Source organism: Protobothrops mucrosquamatus, unplaced genomic scaffold (genome assembly GCF_001527695.2).
Source record: "Protobothrops mucrosquamatus isolate PMUCROS unplaced genomic scaffold, P.Mucros_1.0 scaffold_278, whole genome shotgun sequence".
In the NCBI taxonomy this organism is placed as follows: domain Eukaryota; kingdom Metazoa; phylum Chordata; class Lepidosauria; order Squamata; family Viperidae; genus Protobothrops; species Protobothrops mucrosquamatus.
In genome coordinates, this window is record NW_015386354.1 from 1208131 (window position 1) to 1229709 (window position 21579).

The window sequence follows — 21579 nt, forward strand, 5'->3', positions numbered from 1 at the left end:
TGCAAATCTTTTAAAGAGCCAAAAGCATGGAATACCAGCATGGAATTTAAATAGTCCTCTATTTACGACCATTTAGTGACTCTTCAAAGTTAACAATGGCACTGAAAAAAGCGATGGATGACGGTCGATCACACGAGCCTTGCAGCATCCCCCGGGGTCACGTGATCAAAATTCGGAATGCTTGGCAACTGACTCGTACTTATGACAGTTGCAGTGTCCCGGGGTCACGTGATCCCCTTTTGCGACCGTCGGACAAGCAAAATCCATGGGGAAGCCAGATTCACTTAACAACCATGTGACTATCTTAACAACTGTGGTGATTCAATTGACAACTGTGGCAAGAACGGTCGTAAAATGGGGGAAACGCACAACTGTCTTGCTTAGCAACGGAAATTTGGGGGTCGATCGTCGTAAGTTGAGGACTATCTGTAAAAGTAATCCTCGGCTTACAATCGCAATTGGGAAGTGAACTTTCATTGTTATGTGAGGCTGTGAAGTAAGTCACACCCCATTTTACAGCCTTTTTCTGCTGCAACTGTTTTATTTATTTATGAAAGTTATTTGCTTGCCCGTCTCGGCCCAAGGTTAAGAAAATCACAAGGTTAGAATAGAACAGAATAGAGCTGGAAGGGACCTTGGAGGTCTTCTAGTCCAACCCCCTGCTCAAGCAGGAGAACCTATACCATCTCAGATAAGTGACTGTCCAGTCTCTTCTTAAAAACCTCCAGTGATGGAGCACCCACGATTCCTGGTGGCAAGCTGTTCCACTGGTTAATTGTCCTCACTGTCGGGAGGTTTCTCCTTAATTCCAGGTTGCTTCTCTCCCTCTTAGATCAGTTTCCAACCATTGTTTCTCGTCCTGCCCTCTGGTGCTTTGGTTGACTTTGCTTATCAGAAACTGGCCAGGAAAGTCGCAAATGACGATCAGAAGACTTGCCACCATCATAAACACCTGTCAGTCGGCAGCTGCCCAAATTTCAATTGGGTGACCCTGAGGAGGCTGTGACGGTCTTAAGCGCGAGGACCGACTTGCGAGTTACTTTTTTTCAGTGCCGCTGTAGCTTTGGACAATCCCCAAACTAAACGATTTGTAAATCGAGGACTGCCTGTATTGTCCCATGGATGTTTTTAAGAGATCCTACAATCGCAATTCTGTGGCAGTTCAGCGTTTGGCCACTGAATTATCCTGCATTTGGGGTTTACGCAATCTGGAGGATTTGGAAGTTAGCAGAATTGGCAGAATGAAAAACAAACAAACAAAACATGATTTGCTTGCTTTCCCCCCCAAAATACATTTTCTGGCGTGGATTGGGGACACACACACCCCCCTGCAGCTCTGCTTTCCAGATCTGGGATTTCCTTCTTGCAAAAGGCTCCACCGCCTGTTGGGGATGATGGTTTTTGCAATCACAGCGCACCTAATTTCAGAGCCCCCCCCCCCTCTAAAACATGGGAAGTCTCCAGCTCCCATTAGTTTTGGGGTGGGTGGAGAGCCAAGAATTCACCCCCCCAAAGAGGGTTTTCGTCTCTGGAGGAAGACCCTTGCAAAGGATGGAGGGAGGGGGGGCTCTCCACCCTCTCCGCTTTAAACCTCATTTTTGGGGGGAGGGTTGCAATGCAAGAATATAAAGTCACATTTTTTGGGGGGGGGGGAGTCCCCGGATCCGTCCCAAAACGGTAGCGACGAGGGTGGGATTCGAACCCACGCGTGCAGAGCACAATGGATTAGCAGTCCATCGCCTTAACCACTCGGCCACCTCGTCTCACGGAACGTGGTTTGTTCGCCAGCTGGTCTATGCTTGCTTTCCTCCAAACCGGGATTTAAAAAAAAAATTGCAAATTGCATTGCAAAAAAAAAAAAAAAAAAAATTTGGGGAGGGGGGATTGGTTCCTGCTTTCGCCCCCCCTTCCTCCTTCCCACTCCGATCCTTGCCATGCTTCCGTTGCAAAGCCTCTTTCCCGTCTCTCCCCGCCCCAATGCAAAAAAAAACAAAACACCCTCTAATGGGGGGGGGATGTGAGCGAAGCCCACCCACTCCCTCCCACGCGCGCCCCCCCGTGCAAAGACCGCGCAAGGCAAAGCCGGCGCGCAAAAGGCAACCGCGAGCCCGCGGGCGCTGCAAAAAGCAAAGGGGGTGCGAGGGTTTTGGGGTTTTTTTTTTGGTGGGGGGGGCTGCAAAGGCTGCTTTTCTTGTTGCACTGCCTCCTCCTGCTGAGCAGAGGGCGCTGGAGGGAGCCTCATCGCTAGCAAGCCCCCCCCCGCCGCCTAGGTGGGAGGTGGGGGCCCCCATTTTAGCTCGCAGCTAGCGCGAGGTTGGTACTAGGAAGCTCTGCTTGTGTCTTTGCTTGCTTTTGCAAAGAGGGGAAGGAAGGGGCGCCACGGGGAGAGCCAATGGGCCAAGCTTGAGCCCTGGTCTGCTCCCCACCCCCGCCCCTCCATGACCTGTTCCTGCTTCCAGGCGCTAATCCTGGCGCTGGGACTGGTGGCCGGCTTGCAACTGCTTTATTTGGCCCTGCTCTCCGGGCTGCATGGACAGGAACAGCGCTCTCGCTATGCCCAGCTTTTCCAGACTCGCCATGCCTTGCCAAGCAACGGGCACAAGCAGAGGCTCAAGCCGGTGCTGGCCAGTGGAGGCAGCCTGGATGCCAGCGGGCAGTACCGCATCTACCGGGACATGCTGCGGGCCTCTTGGGACGACCAGCACCGGCAGGACGTGGTGCTGGTCACCCACACCAGCCTGGGCAACCTTCACCATGCCCAGCAGCTGGTGGAGCGCTGGCAAGGACCAGTCTCGGTGGCCCTCTTTGCGCCAGGCTCTGACGACGTGCGCCAGGCCACGGCCATGGTGTATGCCTTAGCCGTCCTGTGTGCCCCTCTCCGGCAGTGGCTTCGCCTGCACCTGGTGTGTCCTGCCAACCAAATGGCTTCCTTCCCCGAGCCGGACCAGGACGAGGGGGAATTGGCCCGCCTCCGGTCTTGCGGAGATGTTTTTGCCAAGCTGGCACAGCTAGGGGCCGGCCGGCGTAACTATGCCATGGATGTTGCCAATGCTTCATACCCCAACAATCTTCTGCGCAACGTAGCCCGAGGGGCAGCCGGTGGGTACTGGGCGCTGGTGGTCGACATGGATATGGTGCCCAGCGAAGGTCTGCGGGAAGACTTCCTGGCCTTGCCTAAAGCCACCGATGAGGGGACGCCGCGGGTGTTTGTGGTGCCGGCGTTTGAGATCCGTCACACGCGCCGGATTCCGGCCAGCAAGACGGAACTGGTACAGCTGTATCAAGTGGGGGAGATCCGACCGTTTTACGAGGAATTGTGCCCCCGGTGTCAGGCTCCCACAAACTTTTCCCATTGGTTGAACCTTCCCGTGGGGGGCGCCCTGCGTGTGGCCTACGAGATGGCATGGCGAGATCCTTGGGAGCCCTTCTATGTGGGTGCCACCTCAGTGCCTCCGTACGATGAACGTTTCAAGCAGTACGGCTTTAACCGGATCAGTCAGGTAACCAAGCAAGGGGAAAGACCAGGCAACTGGGAGAATTCAATGCAGGCAGTCCTCAGCTTACGACTACAACTAAACCAGAACTTCCATTGCCAAGCAAGGCGGGTGTTAAGTGAATTGTGCCAGATTTTATGAGCTTATTTGCCACGGTCGTTAAGCAAATCGCTGCCATTGTTTAGAGTGAGGACCAGTTGTAAATCACTTTTAAAGTGCCGTTGTAACTTTGAACGGTCATTAAAGGAATGGTTGTAAGTCAAGGACTATCAGTATTTATTAATTCCCAAGATTTTCTCAGGATGTTTATACTAAGGTTATTGTTTAAGGTTGGGTGTGTGAGATCTATCATCTATCTAGCTATCTGTCTGTCTATATCATCTATCTTATATATCTATATCATCTATCATATGTCTGTCATCATCTATCATCTGTCTGTCTGTCTATCTGTCTGTCTGTCTGTCTATCTTTTATCAATCATCCATATCTGTTTTTATGCTGCCCATCTCCCTTACAAGGTGACTCTGGAGCATGGTGATAGACACCTTCATTAATCTCTTGGTTTCTTCTCTTTTCCTGGCAGGCCTGCGAACTCCACATTGCCGGCTACCATTTTGCAGTGCTGAGCAATGCCTTTTTGGTTCATAAGGGATTCAAGGTGGCGGGTGAGTTCCATGCACAAAAGGATGCTGAGAACCAGCGCAACAAGATCCTCTTTCGACAGTTCAAGCAGGAGCTGAAGAGCAAATACCCAGACTCGCCACGGAGATGTTGAAATGCACTTTAATTTTGCTGACTTTAACTTCAGCTACTTTGGACTTGGAGTAGAGCTACAGACAAGATGAGAACAAACTCTGTTTGCAGTATAATTGTATGAACAAGCTGTGGGTCATTTTTCAATTACTAAAGACAGTCTGTGTCATTGATTTCACTTCTGCACTGCGTTAGTCAGTTTCTGACTGTTACTATGGGCTGACAGAATAAGATCAAAGGCTATGAAAGGATGGTGTGAGAACATGGAAAAGAGCTTTCAGTTTTGAACTCTTTGAGACATGAAATAGTAAAATGTAGACCATTGTGCAGCGAGATTTTTCCGCTTTGTGCCTGACCTTCCTTCTTCAACTGGTCACCTCAGTGTCTTGTTCTGCACAACGAGAAGGATTGCATAGGTCCTGGAAGAGAAGTGCTTAATTTATTTCTGTACCTTAAAATTACAAACCACCTGTTAATTAAAGTGAACAATTTCAAATCTGTTCATTTTCTACCAGTCCGTATTTTCAGAGCTTCCAGTGAACCATATCAGCAACTGTGTTATGTCCTTATTTATAATCAGTTTGTGCAATCTTCTTGCACAATGTATTATTATGTTGTGTTGCATAGTCAAGCCAGATGTTTGGACCGGGTGTGGAATTTTTTCTTATCAATTCATCACATAGTCAGTCAGATATTTTGACTGGATTTGGGAATTTTAATCCACCTATTGAGCCCTTCCCAAGGACCTGGGATAGGCAGATATTGTTGTTTAATAATATTAAAGGAATGTAATTTGTTCCTAGCAAAGCTGCCTTTTGCAATTGACTGATCATGATTTTGGCAATGGTGATGGTTTAAGTGGTGCTCCAGAAGTTTCAGGATTGCACCCATGTTGCCTATCACTATTGATCCTATCTTTGCTTTCTTTTGCCAGTTATCATTACTTTTATTATTAGATTTCTCTCTCCTGTCATCTCATGCATAGCCTCCAGATTTATGCTGCTGTTATTTGGGGATTTTAAAAAAAACGATAGCATCTTCTATAGCCATTGCAATCCTGCACAGATATTTGGGAGTTCGTCCTTTTCCAAAAAGGCTCATATTTTAAGATTTGGATGGGGGGGAATCCCTTTTTTTGTTTAGTTTTTCAGTTTTTCCTTTCCCATTTTACTATTTATTTTTCCTCCTTCCGTTCCCAGGGTTCTATTTTCTCTGTTGTTATGGAAACGCCTCTCTTTCCGCTTCCGGCTTCCCACAATGCCGTGCGAAAGAACTACAGAGAGGTGGCTCTAAATAGCGGGATCATAGAGACGTAGCCGCGCTTCCAACGGCCGGCATTAACAGCCGGTCGGATTGGTTAAAAAGAGTGGGCGGGGCCGACCGAGGGCCACTTCCGATCGCGGAAGGGAACCCGAGCGGCGTCTACGCTTTGCGCGGCTCCTCCCCCAGGTAATGAAGGGGGTCTAGACGCTTTTCCCAGCACCCCCCTTTTTTCTGGGTGTTTGTTGGTCCCGCCCATTCCATTTGGGCGAGCGGCGAGGCGACTGTGGATTAGACCACTAACCGGGCTGGGGGTACACATTTGTGTGTCGGTGCTTTTGTATGAACGTACGTGCGCCTCTACGTAGGATTGGCTTCTGCTCGCTACGTTCTTTGTTGAAGGCGTATCGTAGGGGGAGGAAGTTCCTCAACGTACTTCTTGACTTTTCCTTTTTAACTTCTTCCCCCCCCTCCTCAAAGAATTGGTAATCTGTTCCCCCATCATATTAATAGGGGAACATGGTTCAGTCCATTGCATTATGGGGGGAGGATGGAGGGTGCAATATTTATGTTTATTCCTAAACATTTATAGTCTCTTATTTATGTAGCTGATTGGTTAGCAGTCCACAACAATCGTAAATGTCGTTTTAAAAAGTAGTCAAGCATGACAACTGAAAAGCATCAGGGGGTAACTTAAAACCTGCAACAGTAAGCCAGCTATTTAAAAATACCCTTTGGCCATTATCATTTGCAAAATGTTGTCTTAAAGATGGAAGGTTTTTTTAGGGAGCAGATGATGGTCAGTCAATGAGGTCTGAAGACTTGTAAACAAGTCTGAACGCCTGGGATGGCCTCTCCAAATACATGGGACTACAGTTCCCATCAGCATGGTTGGGTATGATGGGAATTATAGCTCATGTGGGGCACCATACTGGGAACAAGGCCCAGGCATAAGCTTCAAAAAGGTCCTTTTCTTAGCCTCAAAGGACCATCCTTATTGCGAGCCCCCAAAACTGTCAGTTCTCGTGGAATGACCCCCTGACAGTCCTTGACTTACAACAATTCATTTAGTGACTGTTCAAAATGACTACGGCACCGAAAAAAGTGAATTATGAGCATTTTTCACACTTGCAACCATTGCAGCCAATAGTCACGTGATCTTAATTCAAACGTTGGCAACTGGCTCATATTTATGACGGTCATTATCACACCAGTTGTTAAGTTAGTAATACGGTTGTTAAATGAATCTGGCTTCCCCATTGATTGTGCTTCTCAGAAGGTCACCAAAGTTCATGTGACACTGCAACCATCATAAATATGAACCAGTTTGATAAGGGTTTGGATTTGGATCACGTGACCATTGGGGACACTGCAACCGTTGTAAATGTAAAAAAAAACCAGTCATCACTCACTTTTTCCAGTGCTGTTGTAACTTTGAACGGTCACTAAATGAACTGTTGTAAGTCGAGGACTAACTAGTTGAGTGGAGGTACTTGATTTAAAATTTGAAATGTCCAGAAGGAACAATTGCTTAGAAATCAATATTCAGAATCAGAATAGAGTTGGAAGGGACCTTGGAGGTCTTGTAGTCCAGCTCCCTGGTCAAGCAGGAGATCCTATACCAATTCAGAAAAGTGACTGTCCAGTCTCTTCTTAAAAGCTTCCAGTGATGGAGCACCCACAACTTCTGGTGTCAAGCTGTCCCACTGGTTAATTGTTCTCACTGTTAGGAAATTTCTCCTTAATTCCAGGTTGCTTCTCTCCTTGATGAGTTTCCATCCCTTGCTTCTTGTCCTGTCTTCTGGTGCTTGGGAAAATAGGTTGACCCCCTCTTCTTTGTGGCAGCCCCTCAAATATTGGAATATTGCTATCATGTCCTTCTTTTCTCTAGACTAGCCAAACCCAAATCCTGCAGCCGTTCTTCCTATGTTTTAGTCTCCAGGCCTTTAACCATCTCAGTTGCTCTTATTTTATTGTATATTTTTTTAGCTAGTTAATGATGGCCTTGAAAAAAGTGACCTGACAGGTCCTGATACTTAACAGCCGTTGCAACATCCCCGTGATCATGGGATTGTGATTCGGGTGCTTGACAAACATCATGCATTCAATGATGGTCACAGCGTCCCGTGGTCACGTCATCGCCATTGGCAATCTTCCCAGCTTTTCTTCCAACAAGCAAACTCAGTGGGGGAAGCTGGATTCACTTAATGCAGGGGTCTTCAAACTTGGCCCTTTGATGACTTGTGGACTTCAACTCCCAGAATTCCTCAGCCAGGCTGAGGAATTCTGGGAGTTGAAGTCCACAAGTCATCAAAGGGCCAAGTTTGAAGACCCCTGACTTAATGAATGTTTTAATGTATTTCTTTATATTTATTGTGATGTAAGCTGTCTAGAATCGTTTGAAACGAGACGGGCAGCAGATACATGTAATAAGTAAGTAAGTCCCAAAGATGCTTTTTCACGAGGCAACTGGACATTCTTGTTGTTTCCTTTGAAGACGTTTCGCTTCTCATCTAAGAAGCTTCATCAGCTCTGACTGGATGGTGGGGAATGGAAGGATTTATACTCCTGGATGAGAAGCGAAACGTCTTCAAAGAAAAACAAGATGTCCAGTTGCCTCGTGAAAAAGCATCTTTGGGACAACCAGGACCTGGATGACTGAGAATCTCCATAGACATTAAGTAAGTAAGTAAGTAAATACATAAATAAAACCACTGCAGCAAAAAAAGATGATAAAATCGCCTGTTTTTCCTTCAGGTTGGGTGTCTTGACATCGGTCACCACCACCATGCCTGTTCAGCCTCTGCCTAAAGAGATGGAAGGCGAAGGCGATTCGGCCACAGAAATGAACGGCGAGGAAGAGAGCGAGGATGAACGCAGTGTCAGCCAGTCGGAATCCGAAGAGGAAAGTTCAGGTAAGCTTCAGGAGGGGAAATTGAGTTTTTGTGCTACTAAAATGCAGCCCAGAGTCTTACGTGAAACTTAATGGTTGGATTAACCCTACAGCAGGGGTGTCCAAGCTTCTCAACTTTAAGATCTGTGGAGTTCAACTCCCAGAATGCCCCAGCCAGCCATGGAGAACTTTGTTGTTGTTAGTTGCGAAGTCGTGTCCGACCCATCGCGACCCCATGGATGACGTTCCTCCAGGCCTTCCTGTCCTCTACCACCTTCTGGAGTCCATTGAAGCTCACGCCTGCTGCTTCAGGGACTCCATCCAGCCACCTCGTTCTCTGTCGTCCGCTTCTTCTATTGCCCTCCATCTTTCCCAGCATCAGGCTCTTCTCCAGGGAGTCCTTCCTTCTCATTAGGTGGCCAAAGGACTTGAGTTTCAACTTCAGGATCTGGCCTTCTAAAGAGCAGTCAGGGTTGATCTCCTCCAGGACTGACCGGTTGGATCGCCTTGCAGTCCAGGAGACTCGCAGGAGTCTTCTCCAGCACCAGAGTTCAAAGGCCTCCATTCTTTGGCGATCAGCCTTTCTTAGGGTCCAACTTTCACAGCCATACACTGCAACTGGGAAAACCATGGCCTTGACTATACGCACTTTTGTTGGCAGGGTGATGTCTCTGCTTTTTAGTATAAACCAATTAATCCAAGCCAATGTATAATGCGGTGTTTCTCAACCTCATGCTGGCTAGGGCATTCTGGGAGTTGATGCCCACCCATCTTAAAGCATGCTGGCTGGGGAATTCTGGGAGTTGAAGTCCACAGGTCTTAAAGTTGCCAAGGTTGGAAACCCCTGTTTTACAGGCTAAATTTAATTCATTTTACCTGCCATATACTGTCGTGCATGTCAGGATAGAGTTAATTCTGTGCATCATAGTTCCTTCATTCTGCCTGCTACGGTGTAATTCTGCAGATCATGGTTTAGTTCATTCTACAAATCATAACTTTTCCATTCCTTCCGTGGTTCCGTTAATTCTGCATTTTATAACATAGTTAATTTTGCCTGTCCTAAAGTAAATTCTGCCTAATGAAAAACAGTCGGTCAAGAATTTTGGACAAGGCGGTCCGAAATTCAGAAGCCCTGAAATAAATCCCCTTTTATCCAGGGATCTTGTGGGTTGCTTTTCGAATTGAATCCAAAAATTGTCCATTTTGCCCCCCTCCCCCCCCAGAGATGAACGATGAAGACTACGAACGGCGCCGGGCAGAATGCGTGGATGAAATGCTAGATCTGGAGAAGCAGTTTTCTGAAATCAAAGAAAAGTGGGTTATTTTCTTTCTCCTTTCTGTTTTCTTGTGTCTGGGTTTTTTAAAAAAAATACGTGCTTGTGTCCAGTCAGTCCTTGACTTAACGACAATTTGTTGAACCATGATCCGGAATTACAAAGAGGCTGAAAAAAGTGACTTAACTTTTTCAGAGAAAGAGAGTCCTTGACATACAATCACAATTCAGGCCAGAATTTTCATTGTTAAACTCATTGTTAAGTGAGTTAGGCCAAGTTTTATGATCTTTTTGCCCGGTCGTTAAGCAAATCGCTGTAAGTTGTTAAATGAATCAGTTGGTGGTTAAGTGAATCTTGTTTCCCCTCCTTGACTTTACCTGCCAAAAGATAGCTGGGAAGCTGCAAAGAGTGATCACCTGACCCCAGGATGCTGCAATTATTGTAAATATAGGTAGGTGGTCCTTGACTTACGACCACAATCCAGGCCAACATTTCTGTTGCTAAACGAGACATTTGTTAAGTGAGCATTGCCCCACTTTACAATCTTGCTTGCCGCAGTTGATGAGCGAATCACCGTGTCATGGTTCCGACAGGTGAAACTTCAAAGAACTTCGAGGCATTGTTTACCTTAAAGAATCTTTATTCGAGCAGCATAGCATCGGCACGTACATAGCAAAGCCAAAATCTGAATTCCCCTCCCCTGAGCACATAATATCAAACACAATTCCCTCCTCCAATTCACAGTCATAAATCACATTCTCCAATTAGTTTGAAATGCAGGCTTCCCCTCCAGTTCTTCAACCCGCAATTCCTTATCATCTCTTCTTTCAAAAAACCTTGGTTCTCACCCTAGTTACAGTATTGTTATGTCTAACTTAAACTCCCATGCACATTCCTCCTCCTCCCCCCCCCCCAGCATCATCTAATTCTAACTCTAATTCTAAGAGTAAAACATGAGAAGGAAAATGGCTGCATCTCCATAGGTTGTCAAAGCACGAACATTTTTTTTTAGTTTTTAGCTCCATTTCTTCCCCGTGAATTAGTGGTGCCTCTTTTTCAGGCTTTTTAAGGAGCGTCTGAATCAGGTGAAGGCCAAGTTGGAAGACGTGATGTCGGGAAAAGCCGCCGAATACCTCGACCCCCTGGCCGTGTTGCAGAATCACATGCAGATCCAGATCGAAGTGGCTGGTAAAGCTTTGTGGCCCACAAGCCATGTGGGGTGGGGGTGAGGGGGTGCATTTGAGGCAGGAGACTGATCTTGGAACTGCCAGGATGGGGAGAGTTTTGAATGAACTAAACACAACCACCGAAATTTCCATATTTCCCATTGCCGTTATTTTCCCCCCAGATTCTTAGTCTAGGTCTTCAAGCCTGAAAATTTCCTAGTGGTCTCTTTTCCTAATGCACTAAAAAAAAAAGCTTATTCACAGTCTGCTAGGGGTTGCCATCTAGCTGGGCAAGTCATATAAAAGATCCCTTTGAAGTGACTAGATCAGGGGTAGTCAACCTTGGCTCTTTTATGACTCGTGGACTTCAATTCCCAGAATTCCTGAGTCAGCCATGCTGAGGGGAAAGGGAGAGGTTTCCAAGCTGAGCCATGCTGGCTCAGGAATTCTGGGAGTTGAAGTCCACGAGTCATAAAAGAGACAAGGTTGACTATCCCTGGACTAGATGATCACTCTGCTGTAGAATTTTTATTTTTTGGGGGACATAATTTCCTACTTCAGCTGTGGGATCTCTGGAGGGTCTCTAATCCAAGCACTATTGGGACTTTGTATGTATAGCTGATAAAATTATAGCGAGTCAATTGCAAACAGCAGCTTTACCCAGAAGAGGTCACATCCCGTGACAGTAACTTTAATCCCATCAAACATCCACATCTGCCTCTCCCAGGTCCTCGGGAAGGACTCCATAGGTGAATAAAAATGCCAAACCCAGTCTGAACATCTGGTTGACTCTATTAGAATACCACTTCAGACAAATGGTTGTCCAATCTCTTCTTGAAAATCTGCAGTGATGGGAGAGGGAGGGAGCGAGGGAGGAAAGGAAGGAAGGAAGGAAGGAAGGAAGGAAGGAAGGAAGGAAGGAAGGAAGGAAGGATAACAGAATAACATAGTTGGAAGGGACCTTGGAGGTCTTCTAGTCCAACCCCCTGCTCAGGCAGGAAACCCTATACCACTTCAGACAAATAGTTATCCAATCTCTTCCTAAAAACCTCCAGTGTTGGAGCATCCAGCATTCTTAAAAGAGATCCTGACCAACCGTAATCCATAATCCATCCCTTTACCCACTTGCTTACGTATTCGAAAACCCCTCTTTAATCATGGCTTTTAATAAAGAATAAGGCAGAAGCTTGGGTGGGATTTGTGGAGGAGGGAACAATATCCCCCCCACACACACACACACACCGAATTCACTTTCCACTGACTCCAAATATTTGCACTTTTTTTTTTTCTCCTCCCAGGGATATATAGAGGTTTTTGCCTGGAAGTCATCAAGCACCGACATGGGTGTGAGCTGCAAGGAGCTCAACAACATCTGGAGGTTAGAAGACCCCACCCTAAACTTTTCATTTACCACCACCCCCCATTCTCAAGAAAGTGGGAAGGGGGCATTGGCCCCATTCCACATACAGGTAGTTCTCCACTTAGGCCACAATTGAGCCCGAATTATTTTGTTGTTAAGTGAGTTTTGTTAAGGTGGCTTTGGGTGTTGGCTGGTTGTAGGATCCATCCAGGCCTACTTTTGGGCCTGGCAACAAAGAAAGAAAAGGATGCCGGATATTTTCTATATTGTCTATCTCAGGGGTAGGAAACCTTGGTTCTTTTATGACTCGTGGACTTCAACTCCCAGAATTCCTGAGCCAGCCACGCTGAGGGGAAAGGGAGAGGTTTCCAAGCTGAGCCATGCTGGCTCAGGAATTCTGGGAGTTGAAGTCCACGAGTCATGAGGGGGGCCATAGTTCCCCCACGCTGGCTCAGGAATTCTGGGAGTTGAAGTCCACCAGTCATGAGGGGGCCATAGTTCCCCCATGCTGGCTAAGGAATTCTGGGAGTTGAAGTCCACCAGTCATAAAGGGCCAAGTTTGAAGACCCCTGGTTTAAATATTTAAATATTTTTTCCTCACGATCACGTGATCAAATTTCAGGCATTTGGGCAGGGATAAGCAACCATGGTTCTTTTATGACTCATGGACTTCAACTCCCAGAATTCCCGAGCCAGCCACGCTGAGGGGAAAGGGAGAGGTTTCCAAGCTGAGCCAGGCTGGCTCAGGAATTCTGGGAGCTGAAGTCCACCAGTCCTAAAAGAGCCGAGGTTGCCTACCCCTGGTCTATCTGCTTCTACTTTAGAGCGAGAAACTGCTGCTGTTCGACAGCCTTGAGGAGCGTCTGCTGGAGCGCATCCAGCGTTTGGAAGATGACAGACACAGCGTGGGCCTCACTTCCGGTCAGTTCCCCTGCCCAGTGGATTCTCCTTACCCTCTCCTGCCTGCAAATGCGATCCCTTTGAGCCAGAAAAGGATCAGAATTCGATTTCGGAGCCTGCAGTTTAATGTGTGGACAGTCTTGAACCTAGCTGAATAGAATAGAGCTGGAAGGGACCTTGGAGGTCTTCTAGTCCAGCCCCCTGCTCAAGCAGGAGAACCTATACCATCTCAGACAAGTGACTGTCTAGTCTCTTCTTAAAAACCTCCAGTGATGGAGCGCCCACTATTTCTGGTGGCCAGCTGTTCCACTGGTTAATTGTCCTCACTGTCAGGAAGTTTCTCCTTAATTCCAGGTTGCTTCTCTCTTTGATCAGCTTCCAGCCATTGTTTCTCGTCCTGCCCTCTGGTGCTTTGGTGAATAACGTGACCCCCTCTTCTTGAAAAGGACTGTGTTCCACTCCCATTTTTGCACCACTCAAATGACTCTGAAGATACAGATAAACCTCCAGGTGGCCTCAACAACTCTCTAAAAGAAGGCAAATGACCAGCGGTCTGCAAGTCGTATAAATCCTTCCATTCCCCACCATCCAGTCAGAACTGAAGAAGCTTCTTGGAGGAGAAATGAAACGTCTTCAAAGAAAACAACAACAACTGGTCATTTGCCTTCTTTTAGAGAGCCGTTGAGGCCACTTGGAGGTTCATCTGTGTCCTCAGGGCCACCTGAGTGGCGCAAATGGCTGCGGAGCCTTCTTGGAACTGCTGGCCAGACTGGCAATTTTACTTTTACCTGGAAGGTCTGTTTTTTCTCTCCCTCTCTTTCTTAGAGTGGTGGGACGGCAAACTTCGGCCCAAACACAGCTCCAAAGAGTGGGACTCCCTCTGGCCCAGCAAGAGGAAGAAACCGCCGTTGGTGTCTGATATCCTTTTGTGCGATATCAATTTTCTAAACTTGAAGCGTCCACTTAGCCACGGAGTTTTTGTTCGTCCTTCTGCGAAAGAGAGCTTGGTATAGTGGTTAAGGGGCTGGCCTAGAAACCAGGAGCCTGGAACTTCTAGTCCCATCTTAGCCATGAAAACCAGCCGGGTGACTTTTTCATCAGTTACCAGAAGATGGTGAGTTCTAGTCCTGCCTTAGGCATGAAATCTGGCTGGCTGACTTTGTGCTAATCACCAGGAGACAGTGAGTTCTAGTTCTGCCTTGGTCATGGAAGCTAACTGGGTCAATCACCAGGAGACAGTGAGTTCTAGTCCTGCCTTAGGCATGGAAGCTAACTGGATGACTTTGGGCTAATCATCAGGAGATGGTAAGTTCTAGTCCCGCCTTAGGCATGGAAACTAACTGGGTGACTTTGGGCTAATCACCAGGAGATGGTGAGTTCTAGTCCTGCCTTAGTCATGGAAACTAACTGGGTCAATCACCAGGAGACAGTGAGTTCTAATCCCACCTTAGGCATGTAAAGCTAACTGGATGACTTTGGGCTAATCACCAGGAGATGGTGAGTTCTAGTCCCGCCTTAGTCATGGAAGCTAACTGGATGACTTTGGGCTAATCACCAGGAGATGGTGAGTTCTAGTCCCGCCTTAGTCATGGAAGCTAACTGGGTCAATCACCAGGAGATAGTGAGTTCTAGTCCCGCCTTAGGCATGTAAAGCTAACTGGGTGACTTTGGGCTAATCACCAGGAGACGGTGAGTTCTAGTCCTGCTTTAGGCACGTAAAGCTAACTGGGTGACTTTGGGCCAGTCCTCCTCTCTCAGTCCAACATTGCGCACAGGGTTCTTATTGTGGGGAAAATAGGCGGACGAAGGAGTATTAAGTACATTGGCCTCGTTGAGTTACTTGCAAAGTAATAAAGGCAAGATCCAAAACTTCTAATGAAGAAATAATGTAGAAAACAAACCATCTGAACACAGGTTGGTTGGGGTCTGCCGTGTCTGATTTCCCCGATTCCTCCTTAACGCCTCCCTCCCACGCCCGTACATCGTCTACATGCTGCACGATATCGACATTATGGAAGATTGGACGGCCATCAAAAAGGTCAGAGGGCACGGGGACCATGGAGGAAGGCAAGCCTGAAATGCAGTTTTGGAACAGGGGTGGGCAATTCGTTTTTCCAAGCGGCCACCGGAAACTGGGACCGTTGTGGAGGACCGAACCAAAAGGGCCGTGGATTTGCAGAGGCACACGTGCCAGCACATAACGTCAATGGGAAAAACATTTAACAGTCGCCTTCAGAATGAACAGAATGGAATAGAATGTAGAATATAGAACACAGGGTCTCCTGTTTGAGCAGGGGATTGGACTAGATGACCTCCAAGGCCCCATCCAAGCCTGTGATTCCAAGAGAAGCCAATGATTTGATTGCTTCTCAGGTTCTGCTCTTAATTTTTCCTTCCTATGATGGGATGAGTCTATGCCAGGGGTCTTCAAACGTGGCCCTTTGATGACGTTTGGACTTCAACTCCCAGAATTCCTCAGCCAGGCACGCCTGAGGAACTCTGGGAGTTGAAGTCCACACGTCATCAAAGGGCCACGTTTAACGACCCCTGGCCTATGCTATAGCATAGCATGGAGGTTGTAGAGCAGATTAACAGTCCTGTGGGGCAGGACTTCTCATTCCTTGTCGTCTTATTCTCCCTCCCTAGGCAAAAGCTGCTGTGTCGCCCCCCAAGAGGAAGCTTGAAGGCAAGTAACTTGGTTTCTTTGCATAACTGGGATCCCCCTCTGTATTTCCCTAAAATTGTGGCCTGGAGCCCAGTGCTTGAAGGGCTTGTTCAAAGGCACGCAGGACCCACCGACGTGGACCCTTTCGGCAGGGAAGGAGAAACGGTACGTCCGATTGAGGCTGAACTACAAGTCCCAGAACCCTTTGCAAAGCCAACCACGTAGGCTGAAGGGTAGGGCACCACTGCATGCCTGGGAAAATTGTCACTTAGCCAGGAATATATTTTTTTTCCACCAGGGTTTGTGGGGCTGATTGATGACTAATTCTAAGCTGTAATCGATGGGTTTGTGCATTATTCTGAGCCAGTGTTTCTCAACCTTGTGAACTTTAAGCTGGGTGGACTTCAACTCCCAGAATCCCCCAGCCAGCATGCTTTAAGAGGGGCGGACTTCAACTCCCAGAATCCCCCAGCCAGCATGCTTTAAGAGGGGCGGACTTCAACTCCCAGAATCCCCCAGCCAGCATGCTTTAAGAGGGGTGGACTTCAACTCCTAGAATTCCCCAACCAGCATGCTTTAAATGGGTGGACTTCAACTCCCAGAATCCCCCAGCCAGCATGCTTTAAGAGGGGTGGACTTCAACTCCCAGAATCCCCCAGCCAGCATGCTTTAAGATGTTCCCCCCACCCCTCCCATTGTTTCCAAGGACTTATTGAACTATTCTCTTAGGCTTTGGCTATTCCCCTGTTTCCTACGGTCATTCCGACAGACCATTATGTCCCTTCTCCAATCCCAAACAGCCCTGAGCCCCCTCTTTGCCCCCTCCTCTCCTTCCTCCAGGCCCGCTGAAGACTGACAAGCTGTCTTCCCCGCCCCTTTTTGCCGCCCACTGTGAGGATGGCCGCCTGCATTACGAGAGCGAGGTCTACGTCAAAGGGGAAAGCATCTACTTGCAAGTGGGAGACGAGACCCCTGTCCAGTGAGTTGCAAAGAGGGTGTGGCAGCCGTGGGGAGGTCAGCCAGCTGTGCCTGGTGGGGTTCAGCTATCTGAAGGATGGGGGGGTGGGGGGAGCTTGTCCACGAACCAGCAGATCTTTCAGGTCTGGTCTGACCAGGATGGATCGAAAAGGAGGCCAGTGTCTCTAGACCTTTTCCCAAACCCAAAGATCAGCCTTGAACCCGTAGCCCTGAGCACGACAGGCTCCCATTTAGACCCAGCCTTCCCTTAACTACTTGGTGTCCTCCAGTGGTAGGGGCTTTCAGGGCACCTCTGGCGAGCACAAAGTTAATTAATTAATAAGTTTACAATTGTAAGAGTGTTGAGTTGGGGGGGCTACAAAAGAAAGAAAAGGGAGGGACGGAGGGAAAAAAGAGGAAGAGGAAGGAAGGAAGGAGGGAGGGAAGAAAGGAAGGAAGGAAAAGAAAAAGAAAGAAAGAAAGAAAGAAAGAAAGAGAAAGAAAGGGGAGGGAGGGAGGGAGGGAAGGAAGGAAGGGAAAGAGAAAGAGAAAGAGAAAGACAGAAAAATGAAAGAAAGAAAGAAAGAAAGAGAAAGAAAGAAAGAAAGAAAGAGAAAGAGAAAAAGAAAGAAAAAAGAAAGGAGGTAGGGAAGGAAGGGGAAAGAGAAAGAGAGACAGAAAAGAAAGAAAGAAAAGAAAGAAAGAAAGAAAAGAAAAAGAAAAGAGAAAGAGAAGAGGTACGGAAGGAAGGGAAGGGAAAGAGAGAGAGAAAGAAAAAAAGAAAGAAAGGAGAAAAAGAAAGAAAGAAAGAAAGAAAGAAAAGAAAGAAAGAAAGAAGAGGTAGGGAAGGAAGGGAAAAAGAAAAAGAAGGGAGAGAGAGAAGGGAAAGAGAAAGGGAAAGAGAAAGAAAGAAAAGTAACTTAAAAACCGCAGTGATTCGTTCAACGACAGCAGCAAGAAAGGTTGCAAAACGGGGCACGGCTCACTTAACAACGGTCTCGCTTAGCCACGGAAATCCTGGGCTCAGTCGTAAGCCGAGGACCCCTGCCCCGAATGGCCGAATTGTGCGGAGTTGAGGGGGCCCTTAACCAACTCTAAACGGAGCCCCCCCTCGCTTCTTCCTTCCTTCCGTCCCCCAACTGTGTGTCGATCCCAGGGCTGTGATCACCGCCATCAGCACCGGGGAAGTCTGGCTGCGCCGGGAAGATGCTAGCAAAACCAAGATCTACGTTTCCCAGCTCCAAAAAGGCAAATATTCCGTCCACAAGGCTTAAGAGCATCCTGTGCGGTGTGTGTGGGGGGGGGGAGCCTGGAGGGCGGGCCTTCGGTAGCCCACCTCTTCCAAAACCACCCCGGACTTTTTCCTGGAAACGGAAGAGACCTGAGCCGGTATTTCTTCCAGGTGACACCCACCCACGCACCCAGCATCCCGGGACCAGATTGACAGTAGACAATTCTGAAGTTTTGTGTTGTTGGGTTTTTGGGTTTTTTTTTTTCCTGCGTTTTTAAGCGTGCTTCCTCACGGCAACTCCTCCCCCCCCCCCCCCCCCCAAAAAAAAGGGAGAAGGGAAGCTGGTTAAAAGGGGTGGAAGGAATCCCGCCTGGCCGAAATTCACAAATAAAAAGCACCAAAGTTGACCTGTTTTTCTGTATTCCGGGCTTTTTAATGATGCAGTGCAGGTAAATTCTCACGTTGCAACCGTTCGGTTTAGTGGGCGAAGTTAGGACGACGCTGAAAGAAGCGATTTAGGGCTGGCTCTCATGTTTACGCGGTCACTCCATCAAATTTTGGGCACTTGGCAATCGGTATGCACGGGAGACACACACACACACACACACACACACACGTGTTCCACAGAAAAATTAGGAAAAGAGTTTTCCTTTTCTTTAGAAATCCGTGTTTCACAAAATGCCCAGGCTTCCACGCCAATTCGTATCCGGAATTACTGCACTTTTCATCCAGTTTTTGGTCTGCTTCGAAAGAAAGCAAGTCAACCCACACCTATTCGGAGAAGCTCCAGTTTGCTGTAGCTTTGAATATAACTGGGAAGCACGGTGGAAGAACGTTGCAAGCCGGGTGGGGGGGTGGCGCTCTCACAAAATGGCTGCCAAAAGCGTTTGCCCTAGTTTGTAAACTGGTGGCTTGAGCCAGCGTTTCTCAACTTGGGCAATTTTGCGAGGTGTGGACTTCCAAGGGGACTTCAACTCCCAGAATACCCCAGCCAGCAATCTTTAAGATAGGTGGGCTTCAACTCCCAGTTAGGGGGGGTCGTTCGTACGAAATTCCCCCTCCCCTGAAGTTGAGGGTCTTAGGGGGGTCGTTCGTACGAAATTCCCCCTCCCCTGAAATTAAGGGTCTTAGGGGGTCGGTCGTTAGAAATTCTACCCACCTGAAGTTGAGGGTCTTAGGGGGGGTCGTTCGTACGAAATTCCCCCTCCCCTGAACAACTCCCAGAATTCCCCAGCCAGCAACCTTTCAGCTGGGTGGACTTTCAACTCCCAGAATTCCCTAGTAGCAGCTATCAGGTATAGAACTCCGCATGTCGGCTTGGGCATTCTGGGGGTTGAAGTCCACCCAGCTTAAAGTTGGCTGAAGTTGGGAATCACTGGGCTTGGGGGACTCCCTGCCACATTCCAGCTGTTGGTACCAACTCCCCGGAGCAGCTGGGAAGAGTAAATGAACTCTCCTCTCTTACAAACGAGGAAGCTTAAAAGGTTGACCCAACACCCACACCTAACTTCCAAAGCACTTCCTGGAAAGTTTTCCTTTACAGACGCTTGCAGCTCAACTTCCCCTTTAGGTAATTGGAATAAAAATGAAATTTAAATTGTTTTTTTTTTTAAAAAAATGGGGCGGGCAGTTCCCAGGGTGCCACCCACCTCTTCTTCTTCTCCCGGCTGCCAGCTGCCTGCCCAGGCCTCGCCCTCCCCTTGGAAGGCAGCCCAGACTTGTGTGTGCCGACAACTTTCTTTGCCACCCTGGGTGTGCGACAGCGAAAATCACATGGACTAGAGACGGGAGAGCATTCTGGAGAAGGAGCAGCCCTTGAGAAGGTTTGAGCTGGTGGCAAATTTTCCTACTCTCCCTTTTTTAGTTTATAAATCTCTTTTTTTTTTTTTTGTCTGCTGTCCTGGAAACCCCTGGGCAGGGGGAGAAAGGGGCAGGATGGCTCAAAGGTTAGAGCTACAAGTTATATATTTGAATCCAGGTGCCCAGAATTAGAAAAGGGGGGCTGTGCAAAGGATTATTAGGGTGATAGGAGTGGCAGGGAGGGGGGGCATTTTTAACTTTGGGGGGGCTTTTGAAAAAAGGGGAGGAGGGAAGGGGAGAGAGAAGCTGGCCTGATTTGGGAGTTTTTTGGGGTTTTTTTTTTCTCTTCCTGACTTGAGTGACGTTTGCTTAAGAGTCAGGGAACAGGTTTCAGATAGAAATTGCTTTGACAATTCGGGGAAGGGGCGTCCGGTCTTGCAAGGCTGGGAGCGATGGGAGTTGTGGTGCCGTCACTCACCCGCACACACACACACACACACACCACCCTCCCCGCGCCAAGACGGGGATTGCAACCGAAGCAGAGAAGACTTCGGGAAAGGCTGGACACGCCACGCGGGAGCCGCTGAACACGCGGGTCGGATCCTCGCAGGCGAACCCGTGTCTTGTTTCTCGCGCTTCCTTCCCCTTTCCTTGCCACCCTTGAGGACTACACCTCCCATCAGGCGCAGTAGGGCATTTCTGTAGGGGGGGGGGGAGATTAGTCCAAGCTGATGATCCCAGCATCCCCCCCCCATGCCAGAGAGATGGGGGGGGGGTCTCTCCTGCTGGGGGGAAGCGAAGCCGGCACCCCCGGGAAGGGGGCAAGCCATTTTTAACCGGGGAGGGGGCATTTTTACTTCGTGCTGGAGATCTGCCACCCCCCCCCCACACACACACACACACCTCCAGTTTCTTACCGGGCAACGTGGAGCAGAAGCGATTCGCCGTTTTCCCACGTGTGTTTTGCACGTGAAGATTTCCCCCTTAGGGGTTGCAATATCCCTGCCCATGCTACTCCCCCCCCCTCTCCAGAGGCAGCTAAGCTAATCCATTCAAGGGTGGGTGGGGAATAGAATAGAATAGAATAGAATAGAATAGAATAGAATAGAATAGAAATTATGGGATAGAATAGAATAGAATAGAATAGAATAGAATAGAAATTATGGGATAGAATAGAATAGAATAGAATAGAATAGAATAGAATAGAATAATGGGAAAAGAATAGAATAGAATAGAATAGAATAGAATAGAATAGAATAGAATAGAATAGAATAGAGAATGGATGAAAATAATAATAGAATAGAATAGAATAGAATAGAATAGAATAGAATAGAATAGAATAGAATAGAATAGAAATACGGGATAGAATATTTTCCAAAGCGCCTGGAGGCAGGACAAGAAGCAACGGGTGGAAACTAATCAAGGAGGGAAGCAATCTAGAACTAAGGAGAAACTTCCTGACAGGGAGAACAATTAACCAGTGGAACAACCTGCCTCCAGAAGCAGTGAATGCTCCAACACTGGAAGTTTTTAAGAAGAGACTGGACAGCCATTTGTCCGAAATGGTATAGGGTTTCCTGCCTGAGCAGGGGGTTGGACTAGATGACCTTCAAGGTCCCTTCCAACTTTACTATTATTATAATTAGAATAGAATAGAATAGAATAGAAATACGGGATAGAATAGAATTATGGGTTAGAATAGAATTACAGGTTAGAATAGAATAGAATTACGGGATAGAATAGAATAGAATAGAATAGAATAGAATAGAGTCGGAAGGGACCTTGGAGGTCATCTAGTCCAACCCCCTGCTCAGGCAGGAAACCGT

At 47.8% G+C, this 21579-nt stretch overlaps 2 protein-coding genes and 1 non-coding gene across 3 annotated transcripts; 2 read left to right on the top strand and 1 right to left on the bottom strand.

Moving 5' to 3' along the window:
* Nucleotides 1-1681: 1681 nt before the first annotated feature.
* On the bottom strand, nt 1682-1763 carry TRNAS-GCU. Its single transcript has one exon. It is a non-coding gene; the product is annotated as a tRNA-Ser (tRNA).
* A 675-nt stretch (nt 1764-2438) lies between these two features.
* Nucleotides 2439-4853, top strand: B4GAT1 (beta-1,4-glucuronyltransferase 1). Its single transcript, XM_015831753.1, has 2 exons — nt 2439-3500; nt 4078-4853. The coding sequence occupies exons 1-2, from the start codon at nt 2439-2441 to the stop codon at nt 4267-4269; spliced, it is 1254 nt and encodes a 417-aa protein (XP_015687239.1). The 3' UTR covers nt 4270-4853.
* Nucleotides 4854-5643: 790 nt separating this feature from the next.
* BRMS1 (BRMS1 transcriptional repressor and anoikis regulator) lies at nt 5644-18022 on the top strand. The gene is made up of 11 exons (XM_015831754.1): nt 5644-5696; nt 8265-8422; nt 9624-9714; nt 10735-10862; nt 12139-12218; nt 13025-13121; nt 13926-14018; nt 15074-15138; nt 15747-15786; nt 16606-16744; nt 17879-18022. The coding sequence occupies exons 2-11, from the start codon at nt 8296-8298 to the stop codon at nt 17994-17996; spliced, it is 978 nt and encodes a 325-aa protein (XP_015687240.1). The 5' UTR covers nt 5644-5696; nt 8265-8295; the 3' UTR covers nt 17997-18022.
* Nucleotides 18023-21579: the final 3557 nt, after the last annotated feature.

Bases quoted from the DNA above. Each gene is read 5' to 3' on its own strand.
- B4GAT1 (XM_015831753.1), top strand. From the start codon at position 2,439: ATGACCTGTTCCTGCTTCCAGGCGCTAATCCTGGCGCTGGGACTGGTG. The intron at 3,501-4,077 runs GTAACCAAGCAA...TTTTCCTGGCAG, and splicing joins GCTTTAACCGGATCAGTCAG to GCCTGCGAACTCCACATTGC.
- BRMS1 (XM_015831754.1), top strand. From the start codon at position 8,296: ATGCCTGTTCAGCCTCTGCCTAAAGAGATGGAAGGCGAAGGCGATTCG. The intron at 8,423-9,623 runs GTAAGCTTCAGG...CTCCCCCCCCAG, and splicing joins ATCCGAAGAGGAAAGTTCAG to AGATGAACGATGAAGACTAC. The intron at 12,219-13,024 runs GTTAGAAGACCC...CTTCTACTTTAG, and splicing joins GAGCTCAACAACATCTGGAG to AGCGAGAAACTGCTGCTGTT.